Source organism: Coffea eugenioides, chromosome 2 (assembly GCF_003713205.1).
Source record: "Coffea eugenioides isolate CCC68of chromosome 2, Ceug_1.0, whole genome shotgun sequence".
Classification (NCBI taxonomy): domain Eukaryota; kingdom Viridiplantae; phylum Streptophyta; class Magnoliopsida; order Gentianales; family Rubiaceae; genus Coffea; species Coffea eugenioides.
In genome coordinates, this window is record NC_040036.1 from 33,344,739 (window position 1) to 33,359,653 (window position 14,915).

The 14,915-nt window shown below is 35.2% G+C and overlaps 2 protein-coding genes across 2 annotated transcripts; one reads left to right on the plus strand and one right to left on the minus strand.

The window, feature by feature from the left end:
- On the plus strand, positions 1–8,353 carry LOC113761488 (notchless protein homolog). The gene is made up of 13 exons (XM_027304500.1): positions 1–273; positions 816–897; positions 1,003–1,092; positions 2,165–2,290; positions 2,692–2,819; positions 3,859–4,058; positions 4,214–4,277; positions 5,322–5,432; positions 5,976–6,113; positions 6,969–7,111; positions 7,187–7,241; positions 7,576–7,632; positions 7,718–8,353. The coding sequence occupies exons 1-13, from the start codon at positions 112–114 to the stop codon at positions 7,799–7,801; spliced, it is 1,440 nt and encodes a 479-aa protein (XP_027160301.1). The 5' UTR covers positions 1–111; the 3' UTR covers positions 7,802–8,353.
- Positions 8,354–8,705: 352 nt separating this feature from the next.
- On the minus strand, positions 8,706–13,402 carry LOC113764110 (cinnamoyl-CoA reductase 1-like). The gene is made up of 6 exons (XM_027308172.1): positions 13,265–13,402; positions 12,633–12,802; positions 11,364–11,552; positions 10,168–10,330; positions 9,691–9,877; positions 8,706–9,022 (listed from the first exon to the last, which is right to left on the minus strand). The coding sequence occupies exons 1-6, from the start codon at positions 13,380–13,382 to the stop codon at positions 8,875–8,877; spliced, it is 975 nt and encodes a 324-aa protein (XP_027163973.1). The 5' UTR covers positions 13,383–13,402; the 3' UTR covers positions 8,706–8,874.
- Positions 13,403–14,915: the final 1,513 nt, after the last annotated feature.

Below are 14,915 nucleotides of genomic sequence, written 5' to 3' on the forward strand. Positions count from 1 at the left end.
ATCGTTCCACCTCCAATATATGATAGATAATCGAAACCCTAATTCCCAATCTCTCAGAATTGATTTCAATTTCGAAAATTCTGAGAAATTGGTTTAATTTTCGAGACAAGAATGGAAATCGATGGCGCAATTGAGCAACAGAGAGAACTAAACAACAGTGTTATGTGTCAATTGTCGGATCCGGAAGGCACGCCTTTAGGTCCACCTTTGTATCTTCCCCAAAGCGCTGGACCAAAAGAGCTAGTTCAAATGGTCAATAAGCTTCTCAATAATGTAAGAAAAGCCTCTAGTTTACACCAAGTTAGGTTTCAAGTATACGAATTTGATTATAATCATTTTTTTTTCAAAGTATGAAAAATTTTCTCTGTTTTTTTTTTTCAGTTTATTGTTTCTGATTTATTTTGGTTTAAATTTGGCTGAATTTGATTAATATCTAGGAAACGTGCTTGAGTTTTGAAGCTTAAATTTAGCTGTAAAAAAAAGGGAACTGGAATTCATTTTGTTCTTGAAATGATGTTCTGTTTCTGGAGTATGAAGTTGAATTTTTGGTTCTATGAAATGTAACTTTTTATGTGATCAGAAGTGATTGACAAAATAGTAGGAAAAAAGTGGATAAGAAAGGCTACTTTAATTTTGCATCAAAAGTAATTTTTGATACTATTATAGAAACTCTGATTCTGTGGATTGTTTTCATCATCTATAATCTCGTAGAATTCTTTAAATTCTGTAAGTTTGCAGGACTCTGAGACAATAGTCTTCTCATTTTTCAACGTTTTAAGGATGATGATAATGACCTTTTCTCTTTTTCTGTTCAGGAGGAGAAGTATCCTTATGCCTTTTATATATCAGACCAAGAGCTTCTGGTGGAGCTTGGATCCTATTTGACAAAAAACAAGGGTAAAGAGTTTGGATCAGCATATTGGGCTGATACATGAGATAATTTGGTAAGATATCTGATTGTTTAGTGTGAAAACTTATCGGTCTGGGTGAATGTATTTGTAGTATCGGTGGAAAAGGTCCTGACCATAGTGTATCAACCTCAAGCAGTTTTCCGCATTCGTCCTGTTACTCGTTGTTCTGCAACAATTGCTGGTACACTTCTGTATCTTTGTTATTACAGCTTTTTGAGTTTGTGGCTTGTAATTTTCGAACTGGGCTATTGTAGTATATGTTTTGTTTGCAAGCATCTCTTCTCTTGTTCTCTGGTATTGCTAAGTGATGCAGTCAACTAGGAGGTAAACAAATGTAAACCTAAAGATTTTCATGATTTCTCACCAGCTTCCGTTAGGCTGGTGATATTGGTGACTTGTGACATTTAGAAAGTTGTCTTATAATCTGCGTAACTCTTTCTTAGGAACAGTCTCTTGGTGAACTGATAGACACATATATGCCAACACTAAGTTTTTTTTTTTTTCTTTTTTTTTGGGGGGGGGGGGAGACCTTTTCAACTTGGTAGCTTTTCCCAATAGATGCAATTTTTAACATGGCTGTACGACCAATCTTGTTTATACTATCAGTTGCTTTCTCCTTTCATCTTTGACATCTGTCCATAAATAAGCCTCAGTTCATTTCTATTCTTAAAATGGTAATGAATGGTTTGATAATTGGTTGTCCAAAAGATAATAATAGTTCTTCTGGCAATCCTGGTGAGTCCCAACTTGCAGTAAAGCAGAATTGGTCTCCACAAGGAGTAGGTGATAAAGGAAGAGATGCAATATTCCTTTCCCCTACAGCAGTAGTAATTAATTTTCTGAATAATCTTTGGGTGTTGAATTTGAATGTTGGATAAGCTACTAGGGGTACCTGACATGTGATCAAGTCACACAAATCATTAACCCAGCTGGTTGATGCAGTTGAAAAAAGCCCTTTTATAGTGATAGAGTTACCTATCTATGTCAAGGAAGTAGCTGCTGTTCAGGAGCATGAGAGTGAATGCATTTAGGGTTTTCTCCATAGAGATTGTGATGCCGTTCTGTTGCTCAACATTTTTTAGTTGCTTTCATGGGTCACAACTTTGGTTTTGACTTTCAAAATCTTAAAGACTGTGTTTTTTGTCTGACTAGTTATTTTACCCCTCAGATCTTCAATATGGATGAATAAATAATTGTCCACTATAGTTTGTAATATCTTTCTATGTTTGACTTTTGTGGTCTTATCTTTTCAGGTCATACAGAAGCTGTACTTTCAGTTGCATTTAGTCCTGATGGACAGCAGCTTGCAAGTGGTTCAGGTGATACAACCGTCCATTTATGGGATCTAAATACCCAGACACCCTTGTTCACATGTAAAGGTTAGACATTCTTGGTCTCTTAGCACCTAAATTGAAGTCTTTAATGTGTCTCTTGTATTGGTTCTATATCCAGCATCTATAAAATGTTTAGCAAAAGAATTAATAAATCTCTGGCTGTAAATGAAGAATATGAAGTTGCTCATTTGATGCTATTGTATGGAAATTCTGTGGCCAGTTTAAATATTTTTATCCTTCAAAATATCAATTTTGAAATGTCTTTGATCATTTAAAAGTTTAGGTAGTTTACTAAGCACTACTCAGAAGCCATGAGTATCATGCAAGAAGATGGTCCCTAGCATGTTGTTGCTGCCAAGTGATTAAAGTGGCTTGTATTAATCATCTTGATGGTTTCTCTTCCCTTCCCCCCTCTTAGAATAAGTTTCTTTTTGTTTGATATCCAGGGCACAAGAATTGGGTTCTCAGCATTGCATGGTCACCTGATGGTGAGCATCTTGTCAGTGGAAGTAAGGCTGGAGAACTGCAGTGCTGGGATCCCAAGAATGGGAAGCCATCTGGAAATCCACTTATTGTAAGTCTCAGTTCTAACTCTCCTCTTTGATAAATTAACAGAAGCTCCTTTTTTTTTTTTACCTGCAAATGTTATTGGTATTTTTTTGTGAAAAATGAAAACTTTCTCTGTCACTTCAGACATTTTCAGTTCGTTTTAAGTGGTTTTGGTACATAACCATTCATACTCTCCTCAACCTTAAGGCTGCCTATTTGTGGCATTGGCTACTATTAATAGCTATGGCAATGCTATAAGAGACATTTTATCGTGGAACCCATATTCCCTTGGGAACTGCAAAAGATTGCTATTGTCAGTATGTTTCTGTACCTAAATATAAGACGAAAGGTTCCTTGTGAAGGAGCAAAGAAAAACCTTTTGTTCTTCTACTTAGAGGCTTTAGAATTCTTGATTAGCCCTAACTTATTATCTGTCTTCCGTGGAAACTATTATGCTTATGTAGGTAAGATTACTAGTTGATGGGCTTCTGTGTTACTTCCACTATTGCTGATGTCTTTGACATAGTTGTCAAAATTGGTTCTTACATCTTAATTTTTTTTTTTGGGGGATGTCTTATACACAATTTATTGACTCTTGTTTATCAGAGTTTATCATCTTCTTATTTTTATATTACTTTGCTTTTCATGTTTGAAAGCACAAGGGAATCATATATTACAATCTCTCAGGGAGAACTCTCTTTAAATTGATTACGTGGTTCATTGTCTGTGGATTACAAAGATGTCTTTGATGAGCCAAGCCATTTGTTCTGGCAATACAATTAAGTGCATCAATTATGGATTCTTGTTTAGAAGTAATAGAAAATGAGGGTCCAAAAGAGTCAAATTTTACATCTTAAAAGTTTGTTACAGATTTTATTGCCTCTTTCTGATTCAATTGCTGCTTCAATTAATACATTCTGGAAATATTCATAATAGTCTTTATGCTCCCATGGATGTTCTGGTTTTTAACCCTTTATTTGATGCTGGGAAGAATAAAGAATATGTAGGTTTTAGCTGCATTTGAAATATCTTTTGCCTGATAAATATGAAACTTTCCTTTTCAGGGTCATAAGAAATGGATAACTGGTATATCTTGGGAGCCAGTGCACCTCAGTGCCCCATGTCGCCGCTTTGTCAGTGCTAGTAAAGATGGTGATGCACGAATATGGGACGTTACATTGAGGAAATGTGTTATTTGTCTTACTGGTCATACACTGGCAGTAACCTGTGTGAAATGGGGTGGGGATGGTGTGATATACACTGGGTATGTCATCGTGCTTTTCCTATTTAGAGCATAAGTGTCTTGTTAATTTCTTTTACCAGCTTTAGTGAATTCTGCACATCATGCTGGAATAGACATTTGGTTTACTTGAACAAAGTATTAAGTTCTAAAGTGATTAACGTTCTTCAAATTTACAGATCTCAAGATTGTACAATTAAGGTGTGGGAGACATCACAGGGAAAGCTAATCCGTGAATTGAAGGTACACAATACATACTTTGGTAAATTTATTTTATTTGCCCATATCTTTTTGCAAATTTGCTTGATACTTGCTGTGAGATACTATGTGATGTCTGAGCATTTTCAAATTTAGTGCCTTGGCCAGTTACTCAAGATTCTGATGATGTGGATGCCTAGCACCTTTCATAGGCAACAAGGACCTCTGCACAATCTATGGCCTGCTTCAAGGGTCTTTTGTTGTCATGGTTAAAAAGAAAAATTGAAACTTTAGAAGGTTATTAATTTGAGAAAATGAGACTATGGACATTAAAGCTATTGTGGCATCTTGAGGTAAACTACCTCTTTGTGGCCCTACCTTCCTTCCTAAGGGTTAAAAGCGAAGAATTTAATGCAATCTTTGCTTTTGCTTTAAGAAACCAATTGTTGTTTTCCAATCCTATCATACTAGACCTGTTGGTTTTCGTGGATGTTGCTGCATGGCATTTACAGTTAGCTGTTATCTGGGGTAAATCTTCATTACACAGTTTTATGGGTTTCTCTTCTACTCTCTCTCTCTCTCTCTTTAGAGGGCAGGTTCCGGCGCTCTCTATGTGACACTTCTGGAAACGGTTTTGGTTGATTTACCTTGCCTTAATGCTTACCGGACTGATGACATTCTGACCTGCCTACCTTTTTCTTACCTCTTAACATAAAAAATCTGCTTTGTTAATGATTCATTCTGATCTGCCTTCTTTTTTCTACTTCTCAATGTCAAAAATCTGCTCTATTAATGATTCATTCATGTCTATGCTTACATTCTTATAATGCTGTTCACGTTATCTTAACAGCCACCCTGCCTGCATACCAAAACATACACACTGCTTTAAATTTCAAGCTACATCTTAAAGGCTAATATGCAAATCTCAAACATCAATGGAATCCGCATTGGTTCTGCTATCTAACTGGTTGCTTCCATATCCATTTTTTTCTTCCTTGACTTCTTTTATTCTTCTTGTCATTGATAAAAGAAAGTCCAGTTTTGTACTTTTCATTTTTCTCATTTTATTGGCCTTGGATTTTAATGTAGGGCCATGGACATTGGGTAAATTCTTTGGCATTGAGCACAGAATATGTTCTACGAACTGGAGCTTTTGATCACACTGGTAAAAAGTTCTCGTCTCCTGAGGAAATGAAGAAGGTACTGGTTGGCCTTTATCTTGCTGATGTTCTTCTTACCCATTCCTATCATAGCTTGTCCTGTTTTGTTTAATCAGTTTATTTTCCATGTCACAATGTGATATATTTGCTGATGCACGGGGAAAGGCTCGTGTTTATTTGAGAACTTTGCACAGGTTTCTCTAACCTCAAAATTTTGATATGATTTAAATCTAATAGATAGATACTACGGTTGATCTATGCAAAGTACCGGGAGAGTTGGATGAATGAACATTGTAAAAAATGCTCTATTATTTTAGGAGAACTTTGATAATGATGTCTAAAGTTTGTCTACATCAGAAGATTCAACTGATAAATTACTTTTTAAGAAAAAGGATTGACATTGATAGATTGGATTCGGTGACTGGTACTTTGAAGTTTTTGTTTGCCAATATATTTGCGTGACAAAACAGAGTAAGAAGACATGATAACTTTTGCACTAAACTATGTCTTCTTCCTTTGTTTAAACTTGGTTTTATCAGTAATGCATAAAGTTTTGATTTTAAGTTCTCTTCTGGTGCACCAGGTAGCTTTAGAAAGGTACAATAAAATGAAGGGCAATGCTCCAGAACGGTTAGTTTCAGGTTCGGATGATTTCACTATGTTCTTGTGGGAGCCTGCCGTGAGTAAACATCCCAAAACTCGCATGACGGGACATCAACAGGTATGAGTATATAGTGGCATGCAGCTCTCTCCCTGGTTTTCTAGTTGTGACAAAAATGCTAAGCATAACCTTGGTCTAGATTATTGGGCCGTGCTGGTTGAAGTACAAATTGCTTAATATATCTAAGTGCCATATGGCAGCACATCGTAAATGAGTTTACTTGCACGTGACTGAACTGGCATATCAACATAATAATTGATTGGCTTGTCTAGTTGGGGATAAAGGAATTGTGACAGCTTAATGTACATATCACTTCTTAATCTGACTTTCCCAGTGTATAGTTGGACATTTCCCTGCTGGTGTAGATTGCTAGTGAAGCTACATAGTTTGATTCAAGACTTGAGTAGTAGAACTCTAGTTTTCATATGTGCATGGCTATTCTTTTTGATACTAGTAATTCTAGTGATTGTTAACCAAAAGGCAATTGTTGGTTTTTTCATTCTTTTTTTGGATTCTGATTATTTTCAAAGCCATATATGAGCAATCATTAATGGAATGCACAATTTTTTGGGTGAAAAAACTATTTTGATTCAGTTTTTGTGAAAAAATTGTTTTGCTAGTGTCAACTTCAAATGTTAAAGTAAGGGACGAATTATGCTGTCACAATACAAACATAAATGACTAAAGTAAGACAAATAGTGTGGTCTTTGTGTGTGTGTGTGTGTGTGTGTCAATTTGGAGAGCCCTAGGTTCAAAAGAACAAAACGTTTGCAAGTTAATTTTGCTGGAACCTTAAAATGGGGAATGTGCTTTCTTTTTGGTTGATATGTGGACAGTACAGAAAGTTTAGATTACCAAGTTAACTTGATTGGTTTTTCATGTCAAGCATAAAATGTCAAATTTGTTTTCATGCAGCTTGTAAATCATGTTTACTTTTCTCCTGATGGACAATGGATTGCAAGTGCCTCATTTGACAAGTCAGTCAAGTTGTGGAATGGTACAACAGGAAACTTTGTTGCAGCTTTCAGGGGTCATGTGGGGCCTGTCTATCAAATAAGGTTGGAGTTATTTGATGATGTACTCTATCTAGTTTGAGGGCTTTCAAGAATTTACTAATTGGTTAACTATTGCAGCTGGTCTGCTGACAGTCGGCTGCTTTTGAGTGGGAGTAAAGACTCAACTTTGAAGGTAGTTTATATGGTTTCTTCTGGTTATGTTCACGAAAATTCTGTAATTTATGATATTCTACAGTTCAAGACATAGATGTTTCCAATTTGGTAAGAAATTACAAATCACTAGGTAATTTAGGGTTATGAACTGTTGGTGTGTTAAGTGTTTTTTGTTTTATTGACTATTGAACTACTATGTCTGACCTCCATTGAGCCCTTTGTGCATATTTGTCCATTATGCAGTGCCATTCTCTGTTCCATACTGGGTCTCCAACAATGTTATTTTTTTTTCTTTTTTATTTTACTTTGAACACATACAGAAGCATATGATTGACCTAGTTTTTTAAACTTAGGTCTGGGATATCCGGACAAAAAAGCTAAAACAAGACCTTCCAGGACATGCAGATGAGGTTAGTTCTGTCCAAAAGGCCACTTTATAGGTCTTTATATCAAGAGGGTCTTCATTAATCTTTTGGTCTTTGGCAAATGTAAAAGGTTTTTGCAGTTGATTGGAGTCCAGATGGTGAAAAAGTAGCATCTGGTGGTAGAGACAGAGTTCTGAAGTTGTGGATGGGCTAGAGCATACACTGCAGACAGGAACGTACAATTCTTGCTAGATGAAATGCTGCTTCCAATTCTGTGGCATGCACTAAAAGCTAGTGGAGAAAATAGGAAGGCTACTCTTGGATGGTAAAAGGATGAAGTTTCTTTCAAGCTCAAGGGCCGGTTGTTACAAAAGCAGCGATGACCCTTGCATTTGTGGCCTGCCAGAACCATGCCAGGATGAGCATAGGAGAGAGATTTCATTTCAACAGGACAATGGTTTGATGATCGTTGCATTTGAAGAAGATACAGGATTGTACCCATCAGGCTCAGAGCAGAACTAGTAGATGGGTGGCCTGCAACATGACTTCTACACTTTATGCTGTTATGTTTGATTAACAAAAGCTAGAACGATGGTAGATTACAAGGGCGGGAATCTCTAGTTGCATTTCTTCTGCATGACAATGAATTTCTGTATTAATTTGCCTTTATAAATTTGTGTGCAAAATTATGAGTTGAGATCTGTTTGGATCAGATTTATCATTTGAAGTGCAATGTTAGCTGCTTCTTCAGATGTTACACTGATTATTATCTGCATTTATCAGTCATCAATAACCACAGAATTTGGAGCTCGCCTAAATTGCCCAGCAAAAATTTGCAATAAAAGATTTAAGATGTCAAGAAGGAAACATGTACAAACAATTGGTGGAGTCTGCCTATGGTTTTGAACAAAGGTTGTTTATTCTTTTTTGGCACTTTTATGAGAACAAGAAGAGTTGAATTCTCAAAAAGGAAACTAGGATACATTTGTTGTAAGAACTGTTCATAAAAACGCATTTTGCAGAGCAGCTGCCTAATCTCTATTAGGACCTTCAGTTCAATTATTATTTGGTACCAAAAATAATGAAACTCGGAGAAAATAGTAGAAGGGCAAAGCACTATATTAATCAACTGATTTTACCACTTATTACAATCTAGATTGGCAATATCCTTTTGCAATCCTGGCACCAGCAAGGGGAGAAATAAGAACAAAAAAGGTCTGAGAATGTGAAAACTGCTTTCCTCAATTATTCAAACAACAATTCAACTAGAAAACTTGATGCCATGGCCTAAATACTGACTAAATTCTTCTTCTTGAAGCCTTCAATAGTATCCTTTAGGCTCTCCTCCAAAGGAATGAACTGAACTCCCAAAGCTTTTGCCTTCTCATTGGATACTGAGTAGTCTGGATTAATGAGGATGCTGTCATGTGAAAGCCTGCAGCAGGTCAACCACTAAAAGATTAAGTAATACTAAAAAGTAATATAGAAAGTGGTAATATCAAATTAAACTATTTAAAGCTTTTAAGGTAAAGGACTATAAGAAAATCAAGGTCCATTGTTTTCTCCTACATAAAAATTTCCAAGTTTTTTCATGCTCAATTCCTTTCATTTATAACCAATTAGCCTAGTGAAGTCTCTTCAATGAAGTTTGGATTCAATTATATGAATGTTTTCTAGATATATGATTTTGCTTAGACCTTATGAGTGCATTGGTCTGAGAGTTGATGAAATAGCCAATGCCAAAAAAAAAAAAAAGGTTCCTTTGAATGGTATCTTCTACATGAACCGGCTCATGCCTTTTCATATCTTAGTATGTCTACTACACATTTTCTATTCCATCAATCCAGTTTTATAATGGCAAAAATCAAACAGTGAAATTATAAGAGTCACCGAATTAGTGAACCTAATTTTTTCAAGTAATCGAATTATAGAAAGAAACTCTGAAAAAGGGGCTGTTTTAGGAGGACATGACTCCAAAGATACATAATTCTGAAATTTTGGTTGAATTAATGAAGATTAGAAGAGATGAAAAGATGTGATATTTCCCTGAGTTGTGCAAGTGCAATCTGAATATGACATAACTGAGATGGAAAGGAGACTCACTTGTCTGGAAAATGATGAGTAGGATAAAGTTCTTGCAAAATCTTGATCACCTGAGAGGTGTGTGCAGCTCTCTCAACAAGACAATATCTTCCACTTGCAGAAGGGTTTTCATAGGCAAGAATATGTGCATGGGCAACATCTCTAACATCAACCCATCTAAAATTTGCGTAAGGAAATGATTCATCCCCTGCATTCAGAAGTTTGGGACATAACTTTTCACCATAAACACGACAGTTTAGCTTTGAAACGAGCATAAAAATGTAGATGGAATAAAAATGGGAGATATGAAAAGAGTTCAACCTAAGCCATTTTGGATCCTTAGTTTCATTGTTAAATGGAAAAGCAAGAGATCAAAAAGCTCATTGACTTTTTCTAATCAGAAAGTTTAGAGCATGATGAGGCCATAACCATAAGTAACAGAGATCAATAGTCTAGTAGAAATTGTTCATAAAGAAACAGATATATTTCCAAGAGTACCATTTAGTAGGCTCAGGATCAATTGCACACTTGTATTGATAGAAGGCTGCAAGTGAGGACCAATGATCCATGATGGATGAATTGTAATCATATCAATGCCATGCTCCTTTGAGAACTTCCATGCAGCAGTCTCTGCCAACGTTTTTGAAAGTACATACCAGAGCTACAAGATAGCAATGTGTCATCAGATGCTACCAGAGAAGCATGAAATTGATTTGATCATGATCAAAGAACTATGCAATTCATAAGTAGAAAATGTCAACACCCTCCTCAGTCTAGGCCTATTGATCAGTAAGATTAAGAATGAAAGCATAAACAATTTGAATTTGTGCTCATGAGCCATGCTAATGACTTGTGAGCAGGAAGTTCCCTGTTATTTGCCTAGCATCATAGCTACATATTGTGCATATATCAATGATTTCAAGTTTGATAATAAGTTGTTCTTTGCACTCTAAGATTCTTGAAAGTAGCCATTCTATCTTGTTGTCTAGAAAATCTGACCTTGTTGCAGCATGTAGGTCAGGGAGACTTATGCTGCAAGTATAGGCTGTTTTACTACAAAATCTGTAGTACTTACCTGATTTTTACTAACAACTCTGTGACATAGATAATGTTGCATTCATCCTATGTAACACAGACACTATTGCTGGACATTCATCCTATGCACACCATACTTCTTCATTAGTATTCTGATATTGTTGGAGCTGTGGAATAATCACGAGGGAGGACTAAAATTAAATACTTTGACTGTTTAATTTGTAAATTGATCATTTTTCTAAAACATTTTGCAGTGCTTTTGAAAGTTTAATGCAGAAAGTATTGTATTTTCTGTGATTTTTCTTTTTTCCAACTAGTTCCTTTTTGATGACTGAGCATGTGGTTGCTTAATTTTGTCTTTATTTTCTCCACCAGCTTATTTCTTCAGCTGTAAGGTTCATCAGGCAATTCCAACTAAGAGAAGAATGTGGGATTTGACACTGGCTGTATGCAATAGATGTATGGTTGATTAGGGAAATATTGCACCTTTTTTTTTTCTCCTTCACCGAAGTTGTTATAAGTTTTTAACTAAAACAAGAACAAGAAGGTGATTGACACTTGGTCTGCTTTTGAACACTAGAACAACATCATTTCTTCCTACAAGAAGACCAATCTAGCATTTCAGTTTTTACTGGGAAGGAGATGGTTCACTTACTCACCTTGCGTTCTTCACAGTATGATGGCTCTGAAAACCAACTTTCATCGACTACAACACCATCCTTCGCTTCTCGGTTGTATGCAACCGAGGCTATAGAAGATGTCACTACCACTCTTTTGACAGATGAAACTCTTGCACATGATTGTAGCACATTCAGAGTTCCCTTTACCGCAGGGTCCAACAATTCTGCCTAAGAAATGAAGATAGAAATACTAGTCATTGAAGGCAATTAACTTCAAGGCAACAGTGCGTTCTTGCTCCACAAGAATCATCATATAAGCATTCATGCTCTTTCACATTCAGTGGAGATCTAAAATTTTTTCCACTCAATTTGAGCTCTTCACGCAGTAGCAGAAATTTAAATCATATTTGAAGATGCCCATTAAAGTGATTACTTAAACAAGTTTGAAATTCGGTCATCGATATTCTGTCTTTCCATACAAACATCTCCAGAAAGATAAGTACATTGAATAGAAAAAAGAGAGAAAATAAAAGACGAAACAAAGAAAAAGGAGAGATGCTTTTATGACTCCGTGAAAAGATATCAGTTCAAAATAGGAGTGCTGAAAATTGCGGCAAATCATTGAATTGGTTTGGAAAAATTATCTCAAAGCGAGTCCACTGTGCTTGGCAAGTCATTTTAAGTAGCAGGAAAAGATAGCAACTTAAATAAAATAAAAGCTATATTCACTGAAAGATGTTAGTAAACTAAGAAATGAAATGGATTAGCAGATGCTCAATATCTATTATCTATCTTCCCGTTGCTGAAATATCTTTTAAATAAGCATGGTTCAAGCACCTAAAAATTATCATCTTTTCTAGTCTTGTACATGGAATGACTGCTAGAATGCTGCACTTAAGTAAGTTGACAAACCAGGATGACAGTTCTACATGAAGCAGAAACTACTCCGTCTTTCTGACTGTAACAACTAGCAGGTGAAATAAAATATATTCATCTGCAGAATCGTCAATTAGCCAGTGCTTGGAAGATGTTGAACTTCACTTCGAATCAACAAACTATAAATTGCTAAATGTTGAACGTCCTCCTATTTTGCAGTCAAGGCTAACGTTACAAGATTATTGAAGTGAATTTCTAGGAAAGAGTAGTATCATCATCTAGAAAACAGAGTAATAATGCACTAATAAACTTGCATTGTAGGAAATAACATTAACAACAGGGATCATAATTAAAATAATTCAGTTTGCATGTCAACAATTGTATATATAGGACTACTAGATTTTGTTGACAATAGAGAATGTTCAATTTTACCTCTGGATCACTAACTACAGGTTTGAATGGAGATGCAGTATGAAAAACACCTTCACATCCATCAACCACTTCATCAAATGATCCATCTTTCATCAAGTCAGCAACAAACAAGTGAAGCCTTTCCTTGGCTCCATCAAGTGAAATCAAATGTTCTATGTTGTCTGGATCATCTGAGGCATCAAGTAAACAAGCAATGTTTAGCAATTGCCAATAAAAATTATTCTAGGAGATAAAAAAAAAAATCCCATGTTAACTAATCTATGAATGACCCTACATTTTCAAAATTCAAGGCTCTAACTTGATGCTTGTTATCTTTTAACATGTTCTTTATTCACTTTTTTATCTCATATCCGCTCTCTTCAATACACTAGTTACAGTAAAAATTTCCTAAGAACACCCAGAAACAACCACCCAAACAAACTTCTGAGTAAATCTTTTCCATGAGCTTATCCAAAGGTTACACCTGCAATCGTTTTGGGCTTTTCTTAGTCCAAGTATCCAAATCTTACTAACGGAGCCAACCCTAGTTAACTATAAAAAATTCTGTTACTTATAACTAACGAGAAGAACAGCAACCAAAATTTGATGTGATCCGAGACATCATAGATTAGAGATGAACAAATTTAACTTACTGAGGTCACGAACGGAAGCTTTAACAGTGTAACCCCGCTCAAGCAGCAGCTTCACCAGCCATGAAGCTACGTACCCTGAAGCTCCCGTCACACCAACCACCTTCCCTGCTCCGCTCATTCTCTGTGATTGATTGTAAATGTGTGAGTTTCTTGTGTTTAACTTTGTAATTTTGTAGTTGTATAATCTATTGTGCTGTATATATAGGTGTAGAGTGGCAGTTGAAGTCTTGGAATGACAAAGAAATCATCAACCTCGTTCTTTGCTAATGGAATTGATCATCATGCATGAGGTATGATTTTGATTAACAGACAAAACTAGCACCAAGTTGAATTATGATGTGATTGAAAATTAGTTTTTTCTTTAATAAATAAAGATCAATTGAAAAAGTTGATTTGACAACTAGTTTAGTAGCAACCAAAATTTAACTTGTAATAACCTTTTAGCCAGCTGTTTTGACAACTTGCCCGTGTGGAGGCCATGATTATTGGTATCACAATTTTAACAAATGGTCGTACGATGTGGTCAATATTGGATTAGGAGCTTGTTAAAAAAAAAAAAAAAAAAAAAGGATTAGAAGCACTGATTCGTGTAATTGTGTACAGTTGTTATATTTTTTATTAAATTTGGTACATATTTATATGAATTTTTATACTTTTTTTTTAAAAAAAATTTAGTATATATGACTAAAATTCTTACATAATATAAAATAATAGCATGATATAAGATGAATAATAATTGAATAGTACTCCAGTTGCTTCGTTTACTGGTGATGCTACCTCTCGCCTGCTGTTCAAGAAATGCCACCATAGCCTTTTTTTTTTTAAGTGCCACTATAACTGATACTCATAAATTAAAAAAAACCGATTACTTTGAGTCTTCATTCATAAAAAAATTACCTTATTAAATAAAGGATTTGTTCTTGTTGTATGCACTACCAAAGGTCTTCCAATCATGCCACATAATTTCAAAAAGGAATGATTTGATGTATGTGAAGTAGAAATGTGATGTCCCGTTGGATTGTTGTTTTCTGAAATTTTTGTAAAAATATATACTGTAATGATTTAATATATGTGAGGTAAAAATATGATTGAAAAATATGCTCATGAAAAATGTAAAAATTTTTTGGTGGGAAATTGCAATTTAAACACCACCTTAATTCTTTTGCTTTGGTGTTAAGATCTTGGGCAGCCTCTAACATTTCTAGAAATTGTCATTGTTAATGTAAATAAAATATTTTATTGCTTCAATTACTATCTAATATTAACCTAGGTTCAATTAGTGTCTAATAGCATAGTTAGAATCTTATCTTATATAATATTAGTCCAGATTCATTCTGTATAACCTATGAATATAGGCATTGTATTGTTGTACTAATCATTAATTCAATAAACATTTTCCTCTCAAATAATTCTTTCGACATGGTATCAAGAGCCTCTTGCTCGATTCCTCACTAATTTCGTATCTCAACATTTCTTCTCTTTTTCAAAAGTTTTTTTTTAAGACTCTTCATTGCTGCTTCTTTCCTATTCATCATTTCGTCAGTTTACTTGTTCATTACTAGTAGTCCATAGGGGTGAAAACAAGCCTTAACAAGTCGAATAGTGTTATGTTCAGAATTGGTTTGAAAATTAAAAGAAATGTTTGAATTTT